At 38.9% G+C, this 16,415-nt stretch overlaps 1 protein-coding gene across 1 annotated transcript; it reads right to left on the bottom strand.

The window, feature by feature from the left end:
- Positions 1 to 1,346: 1,346 nt before the first annotated feature.
- On the bottom strand, positions 1,347 to 7,367 carry LOC135480871 (5-hydroxytryptamine receptor 4-like). Its single transcript, XM_064760801.1, has 3 exons — positions 6,880 to 7,367; positions 2,003 to 2,036; positions 1,347 to 1,370 (listed from the first exon to the last, which is right to left on the bottom strand). Exons 1-3 carry the CDS (start codon positions 7,365 to 7,367, stop codon positions 1,347 to 1,349), a joined length of 546 nt encoding a protein of 181 aa, XP_064616871.1.
- Between the last annotated feature and the right edge of the window lie 9,048 nt (positions 7,368 to 16,415).

The following is a 16,415-nucleotide window of genomic DNA, read 5'->3' as shown; positions in this document are numbered from 1 at the left end:
CATGAGATACGAGCTACACAATCTCCAGTGGCATGCCTTGGTTTGTGCCTCACTTTTTCGATCATCTAAGACAATTCGGACAGGACCGATACACTTCTGTACAACGGTCTTGTTTTCCGAATGGGGCAAAGCTGTTCTGCGCTGTATTGACTTTTCAGACACTCATCTTACTTTTGTCGAGGTGTTTCATGACCTTTGACATTTTCTTGGCCACTTCCGCCTTCAATCCAGCGCATGCGTCCTGGACAGTCTGACTGCTGTACATTACCTCATCTGTAAGTCTGTGATCGCTCTGGATGCAGTACCCCATTAAAACTTTCGTTTTCGGAATGTAATTCTGGGTATTTTAGGGTGTAAATTCTTTTTTCGCTGCTAACCTGTAATTTTTGGTGTACAGGTGCATGTTTGGTATCAAGATGATGGAAATCGCCTAAGCTTTGGACAGGTATGAGTTTTAATGATAAAAGTTTGAAATTCTGGGTGAAAGGACACAAGGAGACAGGTGGTGATGAGGCTGCGAGTGACGCCCACTTAGCGTTGAGAGGCAACCCTCCCAGCTCCTGGCAAGGAAAGGTCCAGATTTTTACGGTCAACTTATGTCAAGATTTTTATGGCTTCTTTCACACAGGCTGGGACAGGTATGCACCAAAGCTTATTGGCCACGGAATGTTTGGGACTAAGCTACAGCGCTAAACGTTAACATTGTTTCTTATGGAAAATTAATGGGTGTCTGTGGCGCTCTCTTCAGATACCTCAGTGTTTGGCGAGCGTGTTCCCTGTTCGCAGACATTCTCATCGTTTCTCTGAGTTCTCTTTCCGTTTCATCCTCCAGAACTGTAATTTCGCCCCTTAAGTGTTCCATATACCTGAACAAAAGAAATCATAAATGCCTAAACAGCAGAAACCATTAATACTCAAACAGGAGAAATCATAAATACCTAAACAGCAGAAGCCATTAATACTCAAACAGCAGAAATCATAAATACCTAAACAGCAGAAACCATTAATACTCAAACAACATAAATCATAAATACCTAAACAGCAGAAACCATTAATACTCAAACAACATAAATCATAAATTCCTAAACAGCAGAATCCATTAATACTCAAACAGCAGAAATCATAAATACTTAAACAACAGAAATCATTAATACTCAAACAACATAAATCATAAATACCTAAACAGCAGAAACCATTAATACTCAAAAAGCAGAAATCATAAATTCCTAAACAGCAGAATCCATTAATACTCAAACAGCAGAAATCATAAATACCTAAACAACAGAACTCATTAATACTCAAACAACATAAATCATAAATACCTAAACAGCAGAAACCATTAATACTCAAACAGCAGAAATCATGAATACCTAAACAGCAGAAATAATAAATATCTAAACAGCAGAAACCATCATAGACGTGTGACGTTACAGAGACACTGTTTCTGAAAGAAATCAGTAATAAAGACCCTTTTACACCATGTAGCTAATAAATACAGGTGTAATGCATCGCATGTAATGTGTGGAGATGACAACAACATGTAGTTAAGAGATTATTTCAAAGACAAGGGGGGAATTTTATCACCTGTCCTACATACAAATGAAAGGAGAGGTTAAGCAGAATTAGGTTTTAAAAGGTTGTGATGTTATCATCAATTTATAAAACTTTAAACCAATCAAAACATTAACCTCTTTCAGCAAAAAGTTGGGAGACACGGGGAAAAACCCCGGGTTTGGGTCATAGCAAAGGCTTTACAAATGGTACTTGCTGCTGCCTCGCTTGGCACTCAGCACTGAGAAGTTAGAGCAAGAAAGCATGACTGATTGGCACGGTGTCAGTATAATGTAACTAAGTGAGGCGTCATGTCTGATGTCTTCTGCACGATGCTTCAGTGGCGGCAGCACTTTGACGGCATGTACTCAATCTGCCACTAGAAGATACATATGTACACACACCTAATGACTCCGTGTCGTCACATGACTGAGAAATTGTTAAATACGACGTAAAACCCCAAGCTTATATATATACATATACCTCTTTCAATAAATAAACTATAACGAATTTAAATTCAAGGTTTACGACAAGAAAGTTGTAGTGGTTTGAATATTGGGGCTGGATAACTTAACTAATCCGAGTTTCCGGATTCAATAGCAGAAATCTGTTACTCAAAAATATCTGAAAAGCCGGACCTGTCATCCTCCTTCTGACATTATTTCAAATCTGTTTCTCTCTCAATTTGACAAAGAAGTTTTTCCTCCGACTATTATTATTATTACTATTATTATTATTATTATTATTATTATTATTATTATTATTATTATTATTATTATTATTATTATTACTACTATAATCATTATTATTGTTATTATTATTATCTATGTTATCAGATATGTCCCGAAAAAAATGAGTAATGACAATTGCCCATCTGCAATACATAGAGATTTTAGAACTCAAATATCTTCAAATAATTAAAGGTATTTAATCTTTAAATAATGTTAATTGTTAATGTTAATTACCAATCTGTGAACTATTAATTCATGACAGGAATTTCTCTAAATGAGCCTGTCACTTCACGAGTCTTTGTTAAAGTTTAAATAAATAGTGTTAATATCACTTATCTCCAAACAGTCTTTAAATAGTGTTGATATCACTTATCTCCAAACAGTCTTTATAAAAGGTTTGAATAAATAGTGTTTATATCATTTATCTTCCAACAGCCTTTACTAAAGGTTTGAATAAATAATGTTGATATCACATATCTCCCAAGAGTCTTTGTTAAAAGTTTGAAATACATTGTGTTGATATTACTTGTCTCCCACGAGTCTTTGCTGAAAGTTTAAATAAAAAGTGTTGATATCACTTATCTCCAACCAGTCTTCACTAAAGCTTTTAATAAATAGTGTTGATATCATTTATCTCCCAGGAGTCTTTATTAAATGTTTGAATAAATAGTGTTGATATCATTTAGTTCCAAACAGTCTTTATTAAAGGTTAGAATAAACAGCCTTGGTATTATTTCCCACCTCCCCCCGCAAGCCTGTCCTAAATGTTTGAATAGATAGTATTGGCACCAGTCTTTATTAAAGAATTCCGAGGAAATATTCATCAACCTATCTGCTCCTCTGTGAGGGCTTTGGTGTCACCTGGATTTTTTGGCGGTGTGATGGTCACGTCAACTAAAGGGTTGAATAAGAGAAGGAATTTGCCTACTTTGTCTGTCATCACATAAAATACATAATTATGTTGTTCATGTTTTGCTGAATGACATCAGGGGTTCTCGGAATGCCGTAGAAGTTGTTAGATCACACGTACGACCGATAAAATATGTTAAAATAAAAAAAATCAGGTCGTGTGTCGATCTGCTATTTGCATTGATAGGCCTGATGGATAACTCCTACATTAGAAACACAAGGCACATGAAATCGGACTGACAAGGTGGATACCACCTGCATATTTTTTACTTCATTGTTCACCATATATCATCCAATTATATCTGTTACTATAATGTGAAACCTATATAATATAAAGCTTTGTTAAATATAAACAAACAAAGGTTAGTTTTTTAATATTGTTTAATTATTTCTGCCTTTACTCATAATAAAGACCAAAAATGTGCAATGTGTGCAGGAATCAAACTCCTGAGGGCTCATGTTACCTCTGGCTCAATAAGTACAAGTTATAAACATTATACTGAATGTACAGTTTAAATGGCCTAGAAAATATTCCATTTCATCGATTGATAAAAATATGATTACCTGAACCTACATGATACATCGGAATAGGCAACACTTGTGCAGCTTGATATCAAATATGCAAAAAATAATTTTGATCCATGAAGTTAGTTTTGCGGGCTGACTATCAAAAACGAAAAAATCACATCTATCCAATTTCCATAAACATGTTCTAATGGGATTAACACTTAAGATTCGTGCAATGATGCCCTATTTTTTGATTTGTGTGTTTATTTGGTAGGCGTTGTAGACCCCCGGGGCAACCCACGGCCATCCACAGTCTCCCGACAGACCTTCCCACGCACGGCAGAAGAGGAAGCCAAAACAACCTGTACTTGAACTCGCAGAAGCCACATTGGTGAGAGGCTCCTGGGTCACTGCGCCGCGCTGGCACGCTAACCACCTCGGTCACGGAGGTTTTTGTTTTTGAGGCTTATCGGATTCATACGTTTCTAATACGATGTTACAGCTTGTTTTTGTGTCCTGGAAACCAAAATACTAGTACTGACTATCGCATCAATGTTATCTGATCAGAAATTAATGCAGAAAAACTTCTAATCTCCAAAATCAAAAACTAAGCATTGTGAAGAGGGTTTAAGGTTTTGTAATGGTTTTGTCGAATATATTCCTAACCGAATAACTTGAATAATAATTGAATGCATACATAATCCGTTAAAACAAGGGAGTTTTAAGATCGTACTCTTTTGTCGCCAAAGATAAAAAAAGTCTTACTATCATGTATCATGTAACTTGTGAAAAATGTTGGGCAATTTTGCTAACATTAATGTACGTTTCAACTGTTTTAACGGATTATGTATGCATTCAATTATTATGTTATTCGATTAGGAATACATTCGACAAAACCATTACACAACTTCAAACCCTCTTCACAATGCTTAGTTTTTGATTTTGGAGATTGGAAGTTTTTTCTGTATTAATTTCTGCTCAGATAACATGCGATAGTCAATACTAGTATTTTGGTTTCCAGGATACAAAAATAAGCTGTAACATCGTGTTAGAAATTTTGGCTGGGAATCAAAATGACTCTGCGGAATGGACCAAGGTACCTGGAAGCTTCTTACCTCCCCTGATCCAAATAGCAAAAGGTCCAAATCACCAGCTGAGCTCAGCTGCCACTTCTTCACTGTCTAATCCATGCGTCGAGACAGACATTCGTACCGTCAGCCGTCAACCAATAAGGACACTCCAGGTCAATAATCGCAAGGCCAGTTCCCAAAACGGATGTATGACACAAACCAACAAAGAACTAGGAAAGTGTACGAAAGTACGAAAATAGGACAGAATCATTCAAAAAGTCAAAACTTTTCAATGATGCGGGAAAGACGTAAGGTGTGCTCTAAGAGAAATCAGTATTCATATCGTGTACCATGCTAGAATATCATGTGTCGATAAAAAAATGTCTCAGTTGTGCTTTAATTGCAACTGTTTATATATCCAACGTGACGATCTAATTCAACACGATGATTATGCAGCCCGTAGCCCCGGGTTAAGCAGAATTAGACACAATCATGGAACAGAGCGCCAGAGTTTCTGGACGTTCTGTCCCTATAGTACAAGAGAAGTATACTCGACATTTTCCAAGCAGAGGCACGAAAGAAAAAAAATGCAGTCTGCCAGGGTGAGCGAATTCTCCTTTCTCAGGAATTACAATAGCATTATATCTATTCTTGGAGAGTCTGCTTCGTTTTCGCACCAAGGAGAATCACGTAAGCTTTGTTAGAAATTCTGTGATTTTCGCTTAGTTGATCCAGGTTATTTTGCGTTTTACTGGCAAAGAAGAAGTCATGCAAAGTCGGATCGTATTGAAAACTGCACGGCAGTACAGTTAGTGAGGGACTCCATATAGCCTTCATCTGTAGATGTGAATTAAAGATACATTCATTTACAGCTAACGAAGATAGGCCTTTGGCATCAATGGCGGTGAGTGGGACACAATTTGATAGTTGGTCAGATTAATATACAAACTGCAAATCAAGCATTTACTTTAATTATTTATTTAATTGGTGTTTTACGCCGTATCCACGAATATTTTACTTATACGACGGCGGCCAGCATTGTGGTGGGAGGAACCGTTGTAGTGCTCCGGGGAGACCCACGACCATCCGCAGGCTGCTTGAAGATCTTCCCACGTAAGGCCGGAGAGGAAGCCAGCATAAGACTTTAACCCATAGCGACCGAGCAAGCATTTCAGATTACAAACATAAAACATTTCTCTATAATGATTGATAAACTACATTTTCAAAAAAAAAAATTAGCAATTAGGCCTTTTTACTGTGACATCATAGAAAATAAGTATGAATTAGATAAGCTGTATATTCAAATTAGTCAAATCTAGAATATTATGTAAATCGCTTTTGCACATTATGTAGCTATAATAATTTCCAAATGCATGAAACGTAATCACGATTGCATCTTATTGATAACGACCTGTATTATGAATTTACTAATAAAGAAACTCACGTTACTAATGAGAATTTCAAAATTTTATACTAGGTAAGTAAAAAATCACACATTTCGTCCAAAAATGAGATAAGTAATTCGTACTTAATAATAGTCAGTTTTTTTCATATTGGTAATCCTCAGTTACATGATGTAACTGTCATTTCGAAATAATGTTAGAGCTAAACCCATGCTTGATATTGTGAAACTTCCTCCTTAATTAAAATGAGGAAGGAGTTTTCTGCATTCCGTGCGGAATTCGTTGTTATAAATTCCGTAAATAATTGGGTTCGAAAATTTGGATACAAAGAAAATCTGAAGTGTTATACGTCTTAGAGTATATTGGACCTCATGGAGGGAGACGGACTGATTCCAGTCTACGAAGCCGCCCAAGGAATTAACAATCATAAAAGGGATCCAGCATACGAAAAAAGTTCCGGTCATTAGAGACACTGTCATTGTGGCTTTGCTTGGCCGGAATCTGGAAGTGCTCTCGTTCGTGTCGGAAGTGACGTTCGGTGGGGTGTTCTGGGTAACTCGTTTAACTTGTTTTAGGATTTTCCACTGACACATGGCAATGATTGTAGTACAGGGCAGAGTTGAGAGAAAAAATGAAACAGTCAAGCAATGTCTTGTCTTCAGGGTGTATGATGATTCAATCAGACAATTCTTCAAGTATTTGTTATACCCATAAAATTTACATTCAATGATCAAAAATGAGGTTAAAGCCAAAGCAAATATCCAACACAAAGCGATGGCAACTGCACAGCGACGTGGAGTAACCGCATCAGAATACCGAAGTGGTCTGCAGCAGGCGATATACCGATCCAGACTTATCACTGCTAACAAATAGAGCTCGCAATATCCACACAGCACAGTCAGGAAACTGTTGACCAAACAAGCAAAATCCCCCAGAAACCAATCACCTAGCACTAAAGCTTGTGGAATAAAAACTCCGTAAGTTATCAGCGTGAGAAGGTCCTCGATGGCAAGAGCGGAAATCAGGTAGTACGTGACTCTGTGTAAGGCCGGTCTCTTGCAGACTGTCGCCACCAACAAATTGTTCCCGACGATTCCCAGAATAAATGTTATGGAGAAAACGGTGAGCTGTACAGTCAAGCCAGCAGTAGTTAAAGTAAATGCTCTGTTTGTGACATTCACGGTAGAAGAATTCATTGTGCTCACGTGCTCCCTCGTGTGTATTCCACATGTGTCTCTGTTGGGACGTGTTTAAACCTTACATCATATCGAGCAGGAGGTTTTCACGTCAGTAAAGTCAGGTCCAACTTTATTGCCCCAGCACACATTGCCATATTTCTAACATATTAGGAAATATGGCGGTATGCAGTACAGGCAGTTTTGGGTAGGACAAACAGTGTGTGTCTGACGGCCGTGCGTAATCTACGTCAATGTTTATCCTTGATAAATGACTTCTACTTAATCACAGAGCTTGTGTGTTTTGGCGAGCATATCGTAGTGTTGGTTAAATATTGGAACTCGCCATGTGATGAAACATTTGGCTTTTGTGCGTTACTGGTGACGCCTTTATCAAACACTTATACATCAATTCAATCGATCTGAACATATTTCACAACCTGTAGCAAGCGCTTGGATTGTACATAGGCATTGCTATATGTGAATGTTTCCTTCTGGAATAGAGGAGCAGCTCGTGACAGAGACCCTATACCAGTTGGCTCCTTTAATCCTATGTACGCCTTAAATATCATCGACCATCGCCTTATCACGTCAAAAAATTACCGCTTTATTGGTCACCAAACGTATTATAAAAGTATTACCTATAGACAAAAGTGTCTGTCGAACGGCCTGTATTTTGACACAAAGCACACCTTAATGTACCACTTTTGGTTTCAGCTCTGACGTTTTCTCAGGGACGTTCTAGTGCTAATTAAACAATTGAACATTCGCCATAATGGACGATCAGCCGAAATTTAATGTTTTATTGAGACTTATTGCACAAGGATATTACATTATTCTGAAAGAGAACAAATAAATGAAGATCGCAAGACACAGTGGCAAAAATGGTCAAATTCCACATGCGCATGACAGATAGCTAATAAATACTAGCTTACAAAGCGGCCTTCGCCAAGCAATTGTACTGTAAATTTAACGTGAACAAACAGTTGAAGATTCAAATTTACTGAAGCAACTGATCACATTCCACATACACATTGCCAGTACTAGTTAATGCTGATACTGACGACTGGGTCTGTCAACAACCTGCGGATGGTCGTGGGTTTCCCCCGGGCTCTGCCCGGTTTCCGCCTCCCCTAATGCTGGCCGCCGTCGTATCGCCGTCCAATCAAATGAATAAATATACTGACGACTTGAAAAATCAGTGTAGTGAAAAAAAAAAAGTTGGTTCTTCTGATTATGTGGATATTAGTTATATTCTACCAGTTCGGAACGACACGTTCCGAACTGGTAGAGTGTTGTACTTAATATCAGGGGCAGGTCGATCCAAACTGGTAGAGCATTGTGATTGATATCCCGGTCATGTCGATCCAAACTGGTAGAGCGTTGTGACTGATATCCCGGTCATGTCGATCCAAACTGGTAGAGCATTGTGACTGATATCCCGGTCATGTCGATCCAAACTGGTAGAGCGTTGTGACTGATATCCCGGTCATATCGATCCAAACTGTTAGAGCATCGTGACTGATATCCCGGGCATGTCGATCCAAACTTGTAGAGTATTGTGACTGATATCCCGGTCATGTCGATCCAAATTTAGAGCATTGTGACTGATATCCCGGGCATGTCGATCCAAACTGTTAGAGCATTGTGATTGATATCCCGGTCATGTCTATCCAAACTGTTAGAGCATTGTGATTGATATCCCTGGCGTGTCGATCCAAACTGGTAGAGCATTGTGACTGATATCCCGGGCATGCCGATCCAAACTGGTAGAGCGTTGTAACCAACATCCCGAGCATGTCGATCCAAACTAGTAGAGCGCTGTAACTAATTCCCATTATGTCTTCTCCACGTTATCTAGGTGCTTTTAGGTGTTGATAGAGGAGTATCAGATATTTAATGAGTATTTTCAGATTTCTTGAATCTATATCTGAACCAGTGGTAAAAAAATTCAAGCACCTGCCTGTGTCTGAATTAATCCAAACATCGAAAATAAAAAAATGAACTATTTACTCACGTATTAGTTTTAAATAAATATATTTAAATTGCTGTGGTTCAGCTTGAGCACGGACGGAGATGATAATAATACCCACGAACACCTGTAAATAGCGCACTGCTCAAAAGTTGGATACGTTCGCCACCGTATGCAGTTGTTTACATAAGGCGAAAGTAGTCATCTCAGATCAGGTGACGGAATACACGAGCCTCGCTTTCGATGGCGCTGTTGTAAACAGAATGGCCCTTAAGTACCGGCCCGGATAGCACAGTTGGTAGAGCGTCCGCTTCGGGAACGGTAGATGCAGGATCAATCTTGGGTCGAGTCAAACCTAAGACTGTAAATGATGAAGTTGTAACTTCCTCGCTTGGCATTCAGCATGAAGGAGATAGTGCAACGACTGGTTGACCCCTATCAGTATAATGGTTCGGGTGGGGCGCCTTACTTGCCTTCGGTATGGCATCTCAGTGAAGCAGCCCTAGATAAAAGAGCGGCGAAAATCCGTCCTGCGACAAGGAGGCACATTACATACACCATAAGGATTCCATAGTCGCCATATGTCTGAAAAATTGTTGAGTACGACCTTAAACCCCAAGCATTCACTCACTCGCTTAAACAGATTACACATGTAATCTCGACCTACATGTGTACACATACACTGATTGGCAAAGATTACTGTTACATTAAAATTCAGATTATTCTAGAAATCTGACAGAAAATTCCGTATAGGCCTCGTCATATTCAGAAGCAGAAGTCACGTGTACAACTTACATTTACGACTTATAATTTAAAGTTATAAATTATTCAAAGGGACATCTTTTGTGACGTTCAAGGGCCACCGAGACAACAGGCTGAGTTTCTTTCAAGTTGACACCCCCAATTTAAGAATCCACTGCGATAAAGATTTTAACTAAAATCAGGGAGTAACATGTCATTTTAGTCCCAGCTAAAAGTCTCGTTACGTTTATGTGTAGCAGAAGTTGAACTTGCCGCCATCACTCTGTGACTTGACCTATATTTGGGGTCACGCTGTGACCCCATATATATATATATATATATATATATATATTTGCCTGGAGTGAAAAAATTCTGTCATGGGTTATGTAACCTTCTGTTACTTAATATAGCTGAAGGTTACAGAATACATTAAGTCTACATTATTTTACTGAAAGCAGCTTAGGGGCAAATGTCTTAAATATGCCTACTGTTTTTGGCTTATGGTAATGTCTTTATATACATATATATATATATGCGTTTTATTGATATATGCCTATGAAATATAATCATACCTTATACGTTAAATTCAAAAGTTTGAACCATTTATTTTCTTTAAATGAAGACCTTTTCTTCTATAGTTTGTTTTATACTGAACTTTATCCGGTTTCGTAGCCTCGTGGTCGTGTGGCGTTTGCACTGGCAAACCTGACAGCCGTCATATCAGTGAACAATTCCTGGCCTTGGCGTTAAACACCAATTGAATAGTAACTGCCATAATAATGAATTATTTTTACCAAAAAATAATAATTATTTTTTTATTATTATTACTGTCGCCATTTAGTATTATTATATGATCTGTCCTTTTCTGGGCTATAGTGACATCACTCGAGTAAACATGCGCTTGACTCATCTTAAGGATGAAAGAATGATTCTAGCTTAAACCCACATCGGCAATATTTGAGCCATATCGTGGCGACTCATCTTAAGACGATTTTATAGAAGTCATAATTTTACTCAGCTGTCAAGATCTCACCCAGTTTATGTTAATATAATCCTGATATAAATCTCAGAAATATACATTCCCCAGCCTTTTTTGATGTTGAAACTCCCATAAAATAGCTAATTATCTGAGTAAACATCTAAAGAACTTTGGGTATATGACAGCCACTGCCGACAGGGTCAGACAGAGTAATAAAAACTGAATGAAGACTTGCTGGAATGTAAAGAAAATTACAAAGCTATTATGCCTAAATTAATCTTAGACTTCATGCAACAATGAGCGCAGTTCAAGCGAAACGTGACCGTTTCAACCAAGTCGATGTAAAAAGTATAGAAACACTCATGTCTCATGCACAAAAAAGCACTATAAACTGTCACATGACTTCAATTGCGCTGTTGTCCATATAATACTATGTTATAAAACAGTCCAGCATAAATAAGTCGATGCATTGTACGTGTAAGTCGGTGCAATCAACTCCATCCTTACAGTAGTATAGATGAATGCACCTTACAACATCATGTCAGTGACTGGATACTTTACATATATTGCGCTTTTGCTTGCTGTGAGTATTTTCCTATCATTTCTGGTTAGGTTAGTTTTAAAAACTTTCCAACTTAAATAGTATAATAAACAATAATTTGGACCTGTAAGCTGTTGTTCATTCCTTCCTTTACGGCCACTTACACATTTATGTCGTATGACGCTGACGTATTACTCATTCCTTGCACGAGAAGGAACACTGGTCGCTTCAGTTTAGATCCGAGTTGACATTTTGCGGGTAAAGTTATCGCATTCTTTCCCCCAGGACATGTCCGACCTTTCCCTGGGATACACGTATATCGTCGTTTTTATCAATTTTATCATGTTTAGGAATCAATGTCTCCAACGTGTATTCTTATACCCGACAACCTTGTTTAGAGTTTCTGGCCCGATGAAACTGGCAGGTGAACACGAGCCAATCTAATAACCTGCAAATCTCGGTTTAAAACGTGCTTTCGCCGTACATGAATTTCAAGCCCCCAAAATACCTATACCAGGATTTAACCCTGGACCTACCCGCTTACTCTCAAAAAGCAAATGTGTACCGTTTTCTACACATTTGTCTGTGTAGCCCGTGGTATAAACAAGATGTGTGTCACAGGTACACAGATGTGAAGGCTTTTTCTTTCATATCTCAAACTGCATATTGGTGATATCAAAATGTAAAAAAGATATATAACACCTAATCTGATACTAAATATAGATTAGTCGGGAAAACTCATGTTTTAGCAGAGAAATAATGGCACTAAAATGTGATCCACACCTTTTCTTAAAAAACCTTGTGTGCAACAGCCTTTCTACAGTATATGTATCTATAACTGTTTCCTTGTGTGTTCCTCAGAGCCTGTCAGTGATCTCCGGACACCGCTTCGTCAAACCACATTTACCAGGAAGTAGTTCTCCTGGACTCCGTTCTTATAGTCCTGCAGGAAATTGTGAGGTAAGTTAAGAAAAAATCCTGGAAATTTTATCAACTAAGCTTTTTATAATGCGCAGCTTTCGAGCGTTTATGTAAGCAAAAGTATGTAGATATGTTAATTTATGGCTATAACGAAAGCAGCACGTGTTTCCTTCCGTACTGCAAAAACGCAGGCTTTTGCGGACGTTGACAGTGACTTTAGTGTATTATAGACAGTTTGTGTTCTATCTTTCTAAACGTCTCCGATCGTGTACAATGCGCACATATCAACGACAGTAACATGATATCAATAGAGCTGTAAGTGACGTAAATAGTCAACTGTCTGTGACGTAACATTACAAGTGTAGGAGACGTAAATAGTCAACAATAAGTGACGTGCATACAACTGTATGTGACGTAAATAGACAACATTACGTCACGTAAACTGACAACTGAAAGTGAAGTAAAAAGACAACTGTAGGTGACATCGGGAGAGAACTATCACTAAATTTGTACATTACAGATTTTGGGATGTCCAGCTAATTACGTATGCCAGAGGCCCCGCGTAGTCCGACTGGGACGCTACCCAATATGCTCCAAAGGTAAGGCCGTGCTTTTTCTGGAAAAGCATTTGCTAGTGTTCCAATCCAGGTAAGAGTGTAACCCGAGTGCAGTGCACTCGTGTCAGCTGATACGAATGTATAAGTGTGTGACCTGAGTGCAGTGTTCCCGTGTCGGCTGATACGAATGTGTAAGTGTGTAACCCGAGTGCAGTGTTCTCGTGTCAGCAGTTCTCATGTGTAAGTGTGTAACCCAAGTGCAGTGTTCCCGTGTCAGCAGATACAAATGTGTAAGTGTGTAACCGGAATGCAGTGATCTCGTGTCAGCTTATGCGAATGTGTAAGTATGTAACCCGAGTGCAGTGTTCTCGTGTCAGCAGATGGGAATGTGTAAGTGTGTAACCGGAGTGCAGTGATCTCGTGTCAGCTGATACGAATATGTAAGTGTGTAACGCGCGTGCAGTGATCTCGTGTCAGCTGATACGAATGAGTGAAACGAGCACTGAGGGCGCTTTATTCCAGCATCGTTCTTGTTGCACCCCTCCAAGCCAGGAGATGTGGAAGTAAAAATTTCGTTCACTTACAGTGATGGTATGTTACGCTCTGGCATTTGAAACCTTGTTCTCATGTGAGATCAACACGAGAGATTCTAATACACCCAGAATTACAAGCACAAAATCACAAGAACTTCAGTATCCCCCAAGAATCCGGATCCCTCTTTAATTGAGTTGCCCAAGAAATATCCTGTTGTAATGTCCTTGCTCATCACACTCCATTATCGTGCTCGAAAATCAGGCTCATACTTAATGTTGCCCTTTTTTAAAAAAATTTTTCTGGATGATGGGAGTTTATTTCCTGTTTGTTTAATATTTCTCCTTTTATACTGTTCTATCCTTATTCCTGACAGCTGACTTCTCCATACAGTTTTGCCAAAAACCTTTCTGCCAATAAAACGATTATATAAGTATTTCCGGCACAAAACCGTCATGGTTTACGATCACACCGTCAAAACTTTTTTTCAACCAACATAAATTACTTTCTCGGAATGTGTGAATATGCAGTTTCTATGGTAACATTTTTAATCTATGGCCGCAATTTTCTAACGCGCATTCTCGTCATCTCACTCCACACTACCAAAGAGGACATCTGTCCTCATTCAGAATCAACGCGATTCAGTAGGGAGTTTTTCATTGAAGCGATATTCTGGTGAGCATACGAGATGCTGTATAGACAGTGTGAAAATCGAAAGAGAGCACGATATCTCCAAGGGGTTAGATCTTGCTCGAGTTTCTTTGTAATCACGTGAGCGTGTCACTGTGTATTCTGAATCATGACGAAATTTTGATAAAGATTCAAAAACGGACATGAATCGGTTGTGGACACAACAGAAACTTTCCAGCAGTTGTGTCATTTTCCAGGAAAAAACATATTTTACATTTCAAAATATTCTTCTGATGTTTCTGTTCGCCAGATGTCCGGGCAGAGATCGACGCTCGCCTTATCGAGTGGAACACGGCCTGGAATGCTCGAGACTTCCAGGCACTGGAGAATTTCTACACAACAGACAGCCTGTTTCTACCCCCCGGAGCGCCTATCCGCAGAGGAAATGCTGGTAAAAGAGTATGTTGCGTGTTGACTGGATGTGAATGAATGGCCCTGGCTTCCTGGCTTGATTCAGTGCAGCGTGGCAGGAATGGTTGGGTTGATGGATCGAGAAATACTTAATATAAATGGTGTTAGTCAAGAAAATACAAAAAAGTACAAAATTAGGATTTGATTGATTGATTGATTGATTGATTGGTGTTTTTGCACCGTACTCAATAATATTTCACTTATACGCCGGCGGCCAGCATTAGGGTGGGTGGAAACCAAACAAAGCCCGGGAGAAACCCACGACCATCCGCAGGTTGCTGCCAGACCCTCCCACGTACGGTCGGAGAGGAAGACAGCATGAGCTGGACTTGAAGAAAATTAGGACGTAATCATGCAAACAGGAGCAATCAACACTTTTCAGTGATGTTAGAAAGATGCAAGGTCCAATCTAGGTGAATGACTGAAATCAGTATTCAGATCACGTACCTTGTTAGTCTGTCGATAAGTTGTCGATAATAAAATATGTATCTCAGTAGCTCTTTGATTGCGGCTGTTCATATATCAAGCATGGCGATGACAAGGGAATAATGGCTAACGATGATATAGCTGGATCGCACATGTCGCCTCAACGCCATGTATGGCAAAAAGCTTTTACAAACCAGAATGGCACTTCGTCTGTTTGCGCCTAGTTTCGGCTTTGTATGTTTTGTGATAGTGAGGTGTGTGAGCAATTTTACTGCCGTGCGGTTGTTGCCTCAGGGCTTTACCAAGTCTATATCATCCGTTAAAGGAAAAGTCCTCTAAAAATCGAAGTAGGCATCACTATTACTGCCGTGCGGTTGTTGCCTGAAGGCTTTACCAAGTCTATATCATCCGTTACAGGAAAAGTCCTCTAAAAATCGAAAAGGCATCTCTGTTACTGCCGTGCGGTTGTTGCCTGAGGGCTTTACCAAGTCTATATCATCCGTTACAGGAAAAGTCCTCTAAAAATCGAAAAGGCATCTCTGTTACTGCCGTGCGGTTGTTGCCTGAGGGCTTTACCAAGTCTATATCATCCGTTACAGGAAAAGTCCTCTAAAAATCGAAGTAGGCATCACTATTACTGCCGTGCGGTTGTTGCCTGAGGGCTTTACCAAGTCTATATCATTCGTTAAAGGAAAAGTCCTCTAATAATCGAAGTAGGGATCACTAAATAGAACATTCAAAACCATGCATGAAGTTTAGATTTTTGGGAAAGGAGTTAAAGGCGCTTAAATATTTAAATTCAAAGGTTGGCTTAAAGAACTCTGACGTCACAGGAAGTTTATTCAAGACTAATCACCACACTGAATGTGGAAATAGCTCTTTTGACCCATGGGTAAAATATTACTTGAATGAAGTTCCCAAAAATTCCTTCCTTCTGGTGAACGTTTGGAAAAAAAAGTGATCTGACATCAGGATTCCTAGATACCGTTAGTATGGCTCATATAACCCACTAGACTATTCAGATATTTGATTGTCTTTCAACACTCTCCCAAAAATCGGAAAAAAATGAAAAAAAAAGTATTTTTACGCATAGTTTTTAATTGTCTGTATGATGAACTTTACTTCATAGTTTAGCTTTCTTTTACTTTAAGCTGGCCGCGGGTATTCGTGTGACATGTGAAATATTATATTATCATAAAAACACCAATGCGAAAAAAAAAAACAATAAATGCATCACTATTCTTTGAAAGGTTTCGCTGAATTCATAAGTGGTCTCATTACGACTAATAACTGGGGAACT

This window comes from Liolophura sinensis, chromosome 13 (assembly GCF_032854445.1).
Source record: "Liolophura sinensis isolate JHLJ2023 chromosome 13, CUHK_Ljap_v2, whole genome shotgun sequence".
Lineage (NCBI taxonomy): Eukaryota > Metazoa > Mollusca > Polyplacophora > Chitonida > Chitonidae > Liolophura > Liolophura sinensis.
The sequence above is the reverse complement of the archived record's forward strand: the minus strand, read 5'-3'. Positions and strand labels throughout refer to the sequence as shown.

Excerpts from the sequence above, each read along its gene's own strand:
- LOC135480871 (XM_064760801.1), bottom strand. The coding sequence starts at position 7,367 with ATGAATTCTTCTACCGTGAATGTCACAAACAGAGCATTTACTTTAACT. Across the intron at positions 2,037-6,879 it reads ATTGAATGTAAATTTTATGG|AGGTATATGTATATATATAA; the intron begins GTATAACAAATA and ends ATTTATTGAAAG. Across the intron at positions 1,371-2,002 it reads ATATAAGCTTGGGGTTTTAC|GTATTCATGATTTCTGCTGT; the intron begins GTCGTATTTAAC and ends TCTGCTGTTTAG.